Genomic DNA, 12,325 nt, shown 5'->3' on the forward strand with positions numbered 1-12,325 from the left:
AACGAGCCAAGAGACTTAATATTTAACCTGAGTTTTCACTGGAGTCCTCTGTTCCCTTAGCTGATTGATTCACTGGCGAATCCTCAGGTCTCCAGCGAGAAGCAGGAACATGAGCATCTTCCCAGCTCTCTGGGACCATGGCTGGTTCTGTGCAGCAGTGACCATCCGAACAGGGCAGTGTCCACACTGCAGACTTGCCCTTCACGGTGAGGGGGTTTGAGCTTAAAGCTGGACATTTCATGTTCATTGCACACTCTTGTTAGCCGGGGGTGTTGCAGATGTTAACATCTGTGATAAAAAGGATGTGTTAATGGCCACATTTGCACTGGCCTCATTGCTCCCTCCCCACCACTGCACAATTTCCTCAGGATGGCAAATAACCCTAACGTACGTAGCCCGGAGTCTGGGTATGCTCTGATGGCCTTCAAATCCCCAACCCAAAACTGCATGTTTGTGGAATGGTGAGTCTGCCCAGGACTGTCTGTGAGCGGATCTGCAAGGAGAAGGGAGCAGGTTCACTGAGGCCAGCCAGTGTGGATACCGTACTGGACAGTCATGAGGCTTGTCCTGTCCACAGCCCCTGGGGAAGGGATGGTCCTTCCACACGAGCCATCCCATAGCTCAGGGGGCCAGGTATGGGCGCCTGAAACAGAGTACCCCAACTCTAGAGCGGCCAGCTTCCTGATCACCAGTAAGCACCCCACCCCACCCGGAGCGCCCCAGTCCAGGTAGAAACTCGGCCGAAGGAGAGTCTTATTCACACAGCAGCAGAGTCAGCCCACCAGCAACCCGTTCCTTCTTCCTCACACATGGACGGGGTGGGCTGGGGGATGACGCATTGTCCAGATGAAGACCTCCGACCAGTCCTCTGGTTTGTATCCCTGCTTCTCGCTCCCACCTTCTTTCATACCTGCTGACCAAGTCCCAGAGCCTCACCTTTCGGAGGACCACCTCCCGTCTCCTCTCCAGCCCCCCACATCATACTAGAGGCTGTGGTTTCTCTTCCTGTTTCATCTGGCAGCTGTCTACTATCAGCTTTCCATCTTCCAGAAATGGGTTGAAATCTCTCATGTGTGACTTTCCTTCCCCTTTCGAACTCCTTCCTCATCCCTTTTTCTTTTCCGAACTTCCTTTTTTTTTTTTAACTTCAATATCTTTTTTTTTTTTAAGATTGGCACCTGAGCTAACATCTGTTGCCAATTTTTTTGTGTGTTTGTTTTTTCTTCTTCTTCTTCTCCCCAAAGCCCGCCAGCACACAGTTGTACATTCTAGTTGCAGATCCTTCTGGCTGTGCTATATGGGACACCGCCTCAGCATGGCTTGATGTGCGGTGCTGGGTCCACGCCCAGGATCCGAACAGGTGAAACCCTGGGCCCCTGAAGCAGAGTGCGCGAACTTAACTGCTTGGCCACGGGGCTGGCCCCTTAACTTTAATATCTTAATTTCAGTGGGGTCTCAAGTTACAAGAGAAGCAAGCTCTAGGCCTGATCTGCCATTTTGAACCAGAAGCCTGTAGACGTCTTGTTAAGCAATGAGAACTGGTCAACTCATGGAAAGTCTGTAGCATAAATCCCGCTTTCTACCTTTTGTTTAAACACGTTTTACTGCATATAATCAGATTTTTTTAATAATTTTATAGACTGGGTCAAATCAATCCTGAGGTAGACATGCCAACTCTGAGGACTTAAGATATCTTATTTCTGAGTAAATATTGCAAAGGAGTTCTGTAGCTCATTAATTGTCCTTAATGAATAGTGTTGACTCTTCCACACATTTCTCCCCGCCCCTCTCAGTGGTGAAGCCATGAAACCAAATGCAAAAGCTCGGACACTTTGCAAGAAGACAACACGATTATATGAGATACTGCAACAATTGATAGCCCTGTGGCTCTCTCAAGTTACTGATTAAGCATTAAAAATAGAAGCATGGCCTGCCTAGGTTTCAAATGCTGTCTCATTTCTCATCTGAGTATAAATACTATCTTTCTGCATATTTGTGATAACCAGCTCCTACACAATATATCTCTCTTATTGACAGCTAGTGATGTGTCAGGAATGGTGGAAAATGACAGAGGTTCTGAGCAGGTAGGGTAGATCTGGAGGGTCCCTGAGGAAAGGCCCTTGAGTTGGGCTTTGAAAGGGGTGTGGGGTTTGGCAGCCCACTACAGTGGGGGTGGTCCTTGGGCTATGGTAAGGAGAGGACCTGCGTCACGTCCAGCTGCCAGGCTGGACCTATTGCCAAGGAAAGCATCACTCAGGACACATCTCCTGCTGAAAGCGTCGACAACTGCAGCTCTCTCCCAAAGTTTAATTCGTTTACTGCAAGGAAGTGCTTATTTTCCAGGAGTTAAGCAGACAGCTCCCAGCCGGGCCTCATCTTCCACCCCTCCTCACCAGCTACCATGGCAGTCACTGCATAAAGAAGTCCTTTAGCTGGAGAGATGTGGCTGCCACGATGCCTCATTTTCAACGTCCCCATATTCCTGGCACTTTGCCAGCCCTTTGGGACAAAGACACTCTTGTCTGTGTCTACAGATGCTCTTAGTGGCCTTGGCCATGTGGGAAAGATTAGAGTGTTTGCTTATTATGGGAAGCGTCTAATAAAATCAACCTGGGTTTTTAGCATATTTGATGGAAGCCAGGTCTCCAAATGCAGCTGATTTTAAACGCACTCTCACAGTGGAAAGAACACAGCCTGTGGCATTACTGTCAGTGAAGCGGAGTAAGCTAGACGAGTCTGAGGAAACAGGATCGCAACCAAGAGGAGTCAGAAAAATCAGCTGCCCTGGGAGGTGAACACAGGGAGCCGTGGATATATTTAACCTATGAGTCACATGACTAGACTCTACTTAGGCAGAAGTAAAACATGTTTTCCTTTAAATGATTAAACTTAGTTGAACTTAGTTCAAGAAAAATTTCTTTTCCCTCTGAATGATTTTTTTTTTCCCCAGGCTTAAAGAGTTTCAAGATGAAATTTGTTTTCTTAAAGAGAAAACTTACATCAATAGCTTTCAAACTAGACACATCTGTGGACTTAGAACACCCCAATGACATCAAATAATGTATTTGGCCCATCTCCTACATCTGGATGTTTAAGACAGCACATCAAAAAAAGAAAAAGAAAAAAAAAAGGAAGGGGAGTTATAAATACTTCCTTGGTCTCTTGATAATAAAACAAATGGATATGGACTTGAATTCCAAGTATATTCCATCTTCTTGGGCATAAAGTTGTTAATGCCTACTCCTGAAGAGATAAAATAGTAAAATTTCAAGTCTATGGTTGGGAAAGGTTAGCCAAAATTTCATTTTAACAGTTTTTCTGCAATCCAGTCTGGATTCAAGTTAATGTCAAATCAAGACATGTGAGCTAAACCCAGGACGCGTGAGTGGTCCAGCTTTGGAAAGGGTGGGTTTTAAGTAAGTGGGGAAGGGAGAGGAGAAAACTGAGTCAAAGCAAAATGCAAGCATGCCCGACAGGGCCGGCTCTCAGTAGGCGGCTTTGGGGTGTTCCCTGCTCTTACTTTGGGGTTAGTTAACTTAAACTTAATGAGGTTTTCTTTCTTTTCTACCAACCAATGACCAAAACCTCCAATTAGTCATGATCAGCACCTATTGGTATTTCCTTTGCTTTTTCCCTTGTGGGGAAAGGATGCTTTCTCTGTCTCCTTCTTCTTGAAATTCTTCTTTCCCCAAACCAATTACTTTTTTTTTTTTGAGGAAGATTAGTCCTGAGCTAACTACTGCCAATCCTCCTCTTTTTGCTGAGGAAGACTGGCCCTGAGCTAACATCCACACCCATCTTCCTCTACTTTATAGTGGGATGCCTACCACAGCATGGCTTTATGCCAAGCAGTGCCATGTGCGCACCGGGATGGGGCCACGAACCCGCTGAGAAGCAGAACCTAGGAACTTAACCACTGCGCCACCGGAGCGGCCCACCGATTACTTTTTTGATGAGGGCTCTTGACGAGGCTCAGCATTCAGGCGCCACATCTCCGCAGAACCCGAGGGCCCACGGGTGCCCGCTACTGCGCTCCTCCGCGGAAAGGCTGGAGGGTTGTCCGCTCTCGGACGATCAGCCCCTGCCCTCCTGTCCCGTCTGGGTTCTGTACCTGCGCGGGAGACAGAAACAGGATGAGGAGGCCTCTGAGGCGCGGCACATTCGTTACCTATTCCATCCTGGGGAGTACTTTTACCGCCCCGTCCCTCCCCCAGTCTGACATCTGAGAAAGGGGAGGCTCGGAGAGGTGAAGTCGCCCACCGCCCCGTGAGCTCCGGGAGGCAAGGCCGCGAAGTCTTGGACGCAGGCCCGTGAGCGTCAGCCTCGGGAATGCTTTCCAGAAACGAACAGAAAGCCCCGCCGAGGTCCCCCCAGGCCTGTCGGAGCCCCGGTGTTAGTTCTTCCGGGCGGCGGGAGTCGGCGGACCGGAGGGCCGGGGAGCGAGAGCCGGCGGGCGTGGAGGGGGCCGGGCCGCAGGCGGGAGGAGAGCACGCCGGCCCCACGGCCCTCGCCCCCTCCCATCCAGGGACCCGGCACCCGGCTGTCGCTCCCACACCACCTCCCAGGGTTTGCGCGCCCCCTGCCCGGCCGCCCCCCACTCCCAGCTTTCGCCCCCGGGTCTCGCGCCCCTCCAGACCCGGGTTCGACCCCTCGTCCCCGGCCGCGCCCCCACCAGTGCCTTACCCCACGCATGTCCGGGGTCGCCCCCGACGCCGGCTGCCCCCCACTCCCAGCTCTCGCCCCGGGTCTCGCCTCCTCCAGGCCTGGGTTCGACACCCCCATCCCCGGCCCCGCCCCCTTCCCCAGTGCCTGCCCCTGCGCCCCCTCCCCCAGTGCCTTGGTCCCCCTGGCCCCGCCCTGGGCCACCCCCGCCAGCCCCTTACTCCCAGCTCTCACCCCGGGTCTCGCCACCGGCCAGGCCCAGGTTCCACTCTCAAGCCGCGCCCCCTCCTCGAGTGCCCTCGCCTCCCTGCCCCGGTCGCACCCCCTCCGCAGGTCCAGTCCGCCCCCCGCCCCCGGCCGCACCCCCTCCGCAGCTCCGGTCCGACCCTGGCCTCCGGCCGCGCCCACTCCGCAGGTCCTGCCGGTCCCCCGCCCCCAGCTCCCGGCCGCGCCCCCTCCCCGAGCGCCCTCTGCCCTCCCCGACCCCGCCCCTGGCCCCGCCCCCGGCCGCGCCCCCTCCCCGAGTGCCCTCGCCCCCTCGACCTCCGCCGCGCCCCTGCCAGGCCCCCTCCCCAAGTGACTTCGCTCTGTCCCCCGCCCCCGGTCGCTGCTCCTGCCCGAGCGCCCTCGGCCCTCCGGACCGCGCCCCTGGCCCCGCCCCCGGTCGCGCCCCCTCCCCCAGTGACTTCGCTCTGGTCCCCGACCCCCGCAGCGCCCCTCCCCCAGTGACTTCGCCTTGCTGCCCCGCCCCCGGTCGCGCCCCTCCCAGAGCGCCCCCGGCCCCGCCCCTCCCGCGCTCCCGCCCCTCCCGCGCTCCCGCGGCGCAGCGGGCCTGCTCCGGGGCGGGCGGGCGGCCGGGCGCCATGGGCAGCGGCAGCAGCCGGAGCGGACGGGCCCTGAGGCGGCTGCGCAGCCCCGACAGCCGGCCGGCGGGGCCTGGCGGGGCAGCCTCGGAGGGCGGGACGGGGCCGCAGGTCTCGGCTGCGGTGGCCCGGGAGGAGGCTGGGGAGGCTGCGGCGGCCGGCCCCGACCCCGACCCCGACCCCGACCCCAGCCCCAGCCCCGGCTCCGCAGCGCCCCCCGACGGCGGGGACGAGACCCTGCGCCTGCTGGACCAGCTGCTGGCAGAGTCGGCGGCCTGGGGCCCGGCGGAGCTGGCCCCGCGGAGCCCGGCGCGGCCCCGACCCGCCGCGGGCGGCGGGAGCGCGGTGAGTGTGGAGCCCCGCGCTCACGCCGCGCTGGGTGCTGCCCGCCCCCTCCCCGCGCCCCGCGCCCCGCGCCCCGCGCCCCTGCAGGCTCTCGGTGGGGGTGGGGGCGCCTCTTCTCCGGTCCCCAGCTGCGTGTCCTCCTCCCACCTGCCTCCAGTCCCTGCCGGACTCCCTGTCCCCCGCTGCCCCGGGTGTCACCCACCGTCTCCCTGTCTCCGAATCCCCATCACGCGGCCTCTCTTTCACTAACACCGCCTCTGATTTTCCTCCTCTCTGCCTCCTCCGGGTGCTGGTCTAACTGCCTCCAGTTTTGGGGTGACAGTGCTGGGAGCAGCCTTAAAGGGCGGGGTGACAGACATCCCTTGGCACAAATGCATCTCTGGGACTTTCCTCTGGCCAGAGCCGGCCCGCCCTTTCCTTTTGGAACTGTGTGTCCGCGCTCCAAGTACAGCACCCCGGCTCCTTCCAGCCTAGGTGGGAGCTGGCCAGGGGTGCGGCTTTTCCCTCAAGTACCTCCCCTTGGCCCTGCCCTGGCGACAGTGTTGGAGGAGGGTGCGAAGTGGTGGGACCGGTAGCCAAACAGTGGTTCACAAATGCCCCGTGTGTCAGACACATCAGGATCTTTGCCTCCCTAGTCGAGCAGTTCGCATACTACTGGCTATTTTTAAGACGCTGTGGAATCTCTTTTTGGCTTCACCGTTCTCTCAAGAACACTTGTAATAACAGCCCTGCTGTTCTAGAAAAAACAATAAAAATGAACTGTCTGGCAACAGTCTTCACTCCAGCAGAGCTGAATGAACACGATCTGTAATATCTGCTCGTGGGCTTGACGAGGATGCCAAAGACAGCGCCCTGTTCCCTGGTGTCCCTCAGGCTTTGCTTAACATCTGCTGGGGACCTGGGCAGCCACCAAGCAGTAGAATCCTGAAGACGCTTCAGGGAACTGGGAGGGGGCAGGGAAGGGCCCACCCAACCCAGCAGTGCAGAGAGCCTTTCTCGGTCCCCGCCACCATCCTCTGCTGCCCTCCCAAGTGAGCTGCAGTGGGTAGGACTGAATTATATAACGAGATTCCTTTACCACTACATCAGCCTTCGGTTATATAACACTAGAAAGTGGATAAACAGTTGAGAAATTTAGGGAAAATTCTGACATGGCGTGGAAGCAATCTGTTAGTGGTCAATTTTCAAGTGCTCTGGAAACTTCAGGAGTGAAAATGAGAAGAAAACAGAAAGAATGGGTTCTCCCTCCCCCCCATTCGCTGAGGATCATAGTGCCCCTTAGGGTCACTTATGTATTGTTGGAGCAGCTGCTATGGGCTGGGCAGCGCTCTAGGGGCTGGAGAGATGGCCCTAGGACAGAGATGGCACCCAGTCCTTGCCCTAGAGAAGTCCATTGTCTAATGGGGGAAGATCCACAGACAAAAAGTAGAATCCAATGTGAGGAGAGCTCTGCGTAGCCACTGATCCCCTGGAGAACTGGAGGGCCGTTCCAGAAGGGTAGCAGTTGACTTGCATCTGGAAGAGTCTGGGGCATTAGGTAGGCAAACGAGAGGAGAAGAGCATTTGGGCAGAGAAAGCCCATGTGCAGAGGCAATGGCGGCCAGGGCACAGGGTGCCCGGGCACGGGTGGCAGCGAGTATATGGGTGGAAGGGCGGGAAGGGTGAATGCCGTGCTGTGGACACGTCATGCTAGGAGTGTTCCATGTTAAGACGTTTGGACTTTACCATAGAAGCCGTGGGTACCTGCAAAGGGCTAGGAGGACTGACCGTCTGTGTTTTAGGAAGATGACACCGGCAGCTGTGGGGAGGATGAGCTGGGAAGGGTTAGACTAGGGCAAGGTGGCTGAGTGGGGTCCTGCAGGGCTCCAGGCGAGCAGGTCCTGAAGGAGTCAGCGCAGTGAGGGCTGAAGGAGAGACGGGGGAGGAGACATTTCCGAGGTACAGTCAGCGAGCTGCTCTTTGGGATGTGGATCGTGTGTGTCCTCTGTGCCGTAAACGTTTTCGAAGGAATCCTAGAATCACAGGTTAGCAGAGCTGTGTAAGGAAGCTCCCATGTCCAATTCATTATTTTCAGGTCTGGGGAGACCAAGTGAAAAGGTTGAAGCCCCCTAATTCCCTGGCTCTAAAGGTCGCAGGTGAAAGGTGAATGCCTGGCACTCAAGTGCGGAGTTCGTGCTTTTTTGGTCTATACATTAGGTCCTGTCATTGACTCTCTCGGCAACCGCACATTTTACAGGACTCTGAGATAACAAGCACCACTGGTTGGAAAAAGTTGGGATTTGGATGAATCAGTGTTGAAACTCTTACATCGAAATTGGCCCTTCTTCAAAATGTTAGAAATGACGTTCCCAAGGACAGAGAAAATGCTTGATTGAGCATGTAAATAACACTATTTTAAATTTCTTTAGGAAGGAAGGAAGAAAACCTTCTTTAGGTACATAACTATGGAGCATTTGGGGGGCGAGAGGTATTCTTCATAAGAGAATATGAAACTCAAGTGAAATTGTCCCTTCAAGCACCCACATTTAAAAATTTTGACCACTGTTTATTAGAATTTCTTAGCGATTGATTATATATCTCTCTGAACCATCGTTCTGAATATGGTGTATTACTTGACTGTGTTCAGGAATAATTGCAACTGGTATTTTAATGAGCATTTGGGTTTCAAAAATCTGTTAATTCTTTTAATCTTTACACTTTTATCGTCCATTTTTACAGATGGGAAAGAGGAAACAGGCACAGAGAGGTTAAGTAACTTGACTAAAGCCACACAGTCACGGCAGAGCAGAGATCAGACCCTTGACAGTCAGGCTCCTGCACGCTTTTTATCAAAATGGCCCCAACAACTGTGATGCTTGCTTGTTATTGTCTTTCTGTCCTTGGTCCAACGTCAGTCTTGGAACTGTCACTTTTTGCCACCGTCAGTCTATACGCAACCAAGCAGCCTTCTCTGTGTCCCCCACCTGAACAGACCACTCTCTGAGCCGCCTGGGTGGTGGAATCACAGGAACGCGCTTGCTAGCGCTGTGTTGAAGGGAAGAGCAGAACCCGCTGGCATCAGGCGTGGGAGAGGGTCCTCCCGCCTGGAGAATCTTCTCTTCAGAGAGTGGGCTTTGTGGCAATTATTTTAACTGACCAAGTGTTGTTTTTTGTCTTATTTCTTAATTCTTGGTTGTTTTCCTGATACAGGTAGGGTTGCTGGATAAGAATGAAGTGTTTCCATATTCCATCCAAAACTGGAATTTTTAAAATTAATTTTTAAGAAGTATTTAAATCAACCATTTAAAAACCTCTCTATCCTTGGAGATTTCGGCTTTCATTGTGTGTAGGCTCTGAATTGAGATTAATTTTTCCCCTACATTTTGGCAAAAGCAGCTGTCAGTTAAACTCTTTTTTGTATGTGAACCACAATACTTTGTAACGAAACAGTGGATCAGAGGATTTTCACTCTGGATTGTAAGGTTAGGAAACATGATGAGCAAATTTGACGTAAGATACAAGTCTCAGGGACATAGTAGTCCCTCCCCTTGGGGCTGTGTTACAAACCTCCACGTCCAGGAAACAGGATCTCATGGGAAAAATGGGATGAATGAGGCCAAGGCCACTGGTGAACCTGTGACAGTCCACGTGTGTATTTACATTCACTGATGTAAACTCTTGAGACAGTTCACAGAGTAACGAGAACATCAGTGACATGAGTGTTTTCTAATCCAGCTCCACACACTTTTTGTTATCAGTGCAAATCAGCTGGAAAGAAGTCTTTCCCACCATGCACTTGTCCGTTTTCGCCCATGCTCCCGGAGAGAAGCTTGTGGAATAGTTTGGCCTTGCTGCAGATGATAAGCCCAGTAAGGAAGGGCAGGGAGGGCTGCATTTACCGGGCACCTGTCTGTGTTCAGGACTGATTTAGGCACTTCATGGTCATTGTCCCACATCTCCCTCTGCAAACAGCCCTTGGAGGTAAATACCGCCTTCTCTGTTTTACAAATGAGGCCATTTCAGCCCCGAGAGATTGATAACTGACCCAAAGTCACACAGCCAGTAATTGGGGGAGGCAGAGTTTGTACTCAGGTCTGCCAGGCGCCAGCCCCTACTTAGAGAGCCCAGAATCTTCCATGCCTTTTCCATTTTCCAGGTGTTCAAGTCACAAGGCAGAGCCAACACTTTCAATGACCTATTCACAACAAGGGCACTAACGACTTGCCCATTTTTCTTTACCATATGATTTTTTAAAGATTCAGTGATTCCAGTGCTCCCTACCTCTGCCGCCTTCACCCTGAGCAAGTTATCAAGAGCTTGTCTTTTGTCCAATGAAAGTACCATCCTTCTTGCCCTCGTAACACTCCTTGGATGTTATTTTCAGCAGCCTGCTTACTCATTCAGATGTTTATGTGCTTAGGAGTCATACAAGTTTTACTAAAATGTACAAGACTCGCGATTATTTACTTGATATGTTATATCTGTAAACAGCATCCTTGACTGGAGCATTTTCATGAGATCTACGTGTAAGTGTGTTGCTAGTTGCAGGGGAGGCAAAGGCAGAAGATCAAAGACAGAAGCAAAAGGCTCAGAAAGAGGCCCGTTCCCCGTCCTGGACCAGTTTTGATTTTGATGAAACAGAGGGCTCTGCAGTTCACTTATAACCACTCGGAAGTTCTTCAGACGGTGCAAAGGCGTACCAAGGAGCAGCCACTGTTTACTGAGGCTGTCCTGAGAGCCAGCTCCTTAGATCCGTTGTTTCACTGAATCCTTCCCAGGGTAGGTGCCTGGAGAACAGGTGTCGCCTCCTCCATCTCCACGTCACAGGGGAGGGGACCAGGCAGGTTACTTGGCCAAGGCCATGCAGTTTGAAAGCGCCAGTCCCAGTCTTTCTGCCTGTCCTCCCTGCACAGTGCTGCGTGCCATACTGGAGTTGTAATGGAGCGAATTTGCCATCTGGAGGGACTATAGCTTGTTTCCTGATTTCCTTCCGGTGCTCAGTTTTTCTCCCAGATCGGTCTCTGTTCCCCTGGTCTAGGAGCCTTCAGCAGCTCCCCTGACTGCGTGCAAGACGTGTTCCAAGTCGCTAAAGATGTGTCCAATCCAGCAAAGGTTATGCTCACTTTTACTTTTTAAAAAATTTCTTATTTTTTTGGTGAGGAAGACTGGCCCTAACATCTGTTGCCAATCTTCCTCTTTTTGCTTGAGGAAGATTGTCACTGAGCTAACATCTGTGGCAATCTTCCTCTATTTTGTGCATGGGACATTGCCACAGCATAGCTTGATGAGTGGTGTGCAGGTCCGCACCCAGAATCCAAACCCACGAACCCCAGGCTGCTGAAGAGGAGTGCGCAAACTTAACCATTACGCTAGTGGGCCAGCCCCTCTGCTCAATTTTAAATGTTTGCTTTTAAAAGTTGAAGAGGTGATACACATGCACAAAAAAAAATTTGTTTCTGGTTGTTCTCTCCAATAAAAAAAAATTAAAGTGATCTTACTAACGAGAGGTTTTAAATAAAAAGGGGAGCACTATATTAGCTTTACTATATAATTGTAAAGGAATAAATGCTCATTGTAGAAAAATTGGAAAACAGAAATATATTAAAAAGGAAATAAATACTGCTCGTAGTTGACCCTCCACAGATATTACTGATAATATTTTAATGTATTGCCTTTCCAGTTTCTCTCTTTCTGTACATATCTATTATGTCATTAAGATATAATGTATATGTACAATTTACAGCATCCTTTTATTTAACATTATGATATAAGCATTTCTCCCATCATAATGTCCTCATAATACACCCACCCATAATCCCTTATTATGTGATATTCACACTATTTCTAGGACAGTTTTTTGTTTGTTTATTTTTTGCCAATGCTGAGAATCTTAAGAAAATTGTAAAGGCAAAGACAATATTGTATCATTAACAATTTAAATTGTTTCTCTATATACTCTTTAACTTGTCAGCTGTCAGCTGTTTTCATTTACTTTGTTCTTTTTAAGGTTTTATATATATAATCTTATATATCTATATCTTATATATATAATATCTTGTAAGATTATGTATATTATATATATATTATATTATATAATATATATATATATATACACATACAGGCATACCTTGGAGATAGCGTGCGTTTGGTTCCAGACCACTGCAATAAAGTGAATGTTGCAATAAAGTGAGTCACATGAACTTTTTGGTTTCCTAGTGCATGTAAAAGTTATGTTTACACTATACTGTAGTCTGTAAATTGTGCAATAGCATTATGTCTAAAAAAAATACACATACCTTAATTAAAAATATTTTATTGCTAAAAAATTCTAACCGTCATCTGAGCCTTCTGCTCAGAGTCATAAGCGTTTTGCTGGTGGTGGGTCTTGTAAAAAATGCACTATCTGCAAAGGAAATTTTCTAAAGGAAAACATTCTGTTTTGAATTTCTTTCTACTTAAACTATCTCATAAGAAGC

The 12,325-nt window shown here is 51.0% G+C and overlaps 1 protein-coding gene and 1 long non-coding RNA gene across 2 annotated transcripts in view; one reads left to right on the top strand and one right to left on the bottom strand.

Annotated features, from left to right (window-relative positions):
• LOC139075848 (uncharacterized) lies at positions 1 to 6,353 on the bottom strand. The gene is made up of 4 exons (XR_011526756.1): positions 6,073 to 6,353; positions 3,828 to 4,111; positions 392 to 493; positions 1 to 288 (listed from the first exon to the last, which is right to left on the bottom strand). It is a non-coding gene; the product is annotated as an uncharacterized lncRNA (long non-coding RNA).
• CYS1 (cystin 1) overlaps positions 5,473 to 12,325 on the top strand; it is a 27,992-nt gene continuing 21,139 nt past the window's right edge. Inside the window, exon 1 of the mRNA XM_070574506.1 lies at positions 5,473 to 5,870. Coding sequence (XP_070430607.1) covers positions 5,526 to 5,870 — 345 coding nt within the window. The 5' untranslated portion in view covers positions 5,473 to 5,525. The remainder of the gene's footprint in view (positions 5,871 to 12,325) is intronic.

The sequence above is a fragment of the Equus przewalskii genome, chromosome 14 (assembly GCF_037783145.1).
Source record: "Equus przewalskii isolate Varuska chromosome 14, EquPr2, whole genome shotgun sequence".
NCBI lineage: Eukaryota > Metazoa > Chordata > Mammalia > Perissodactyla > Equidae > Equus > Equus przewalskii.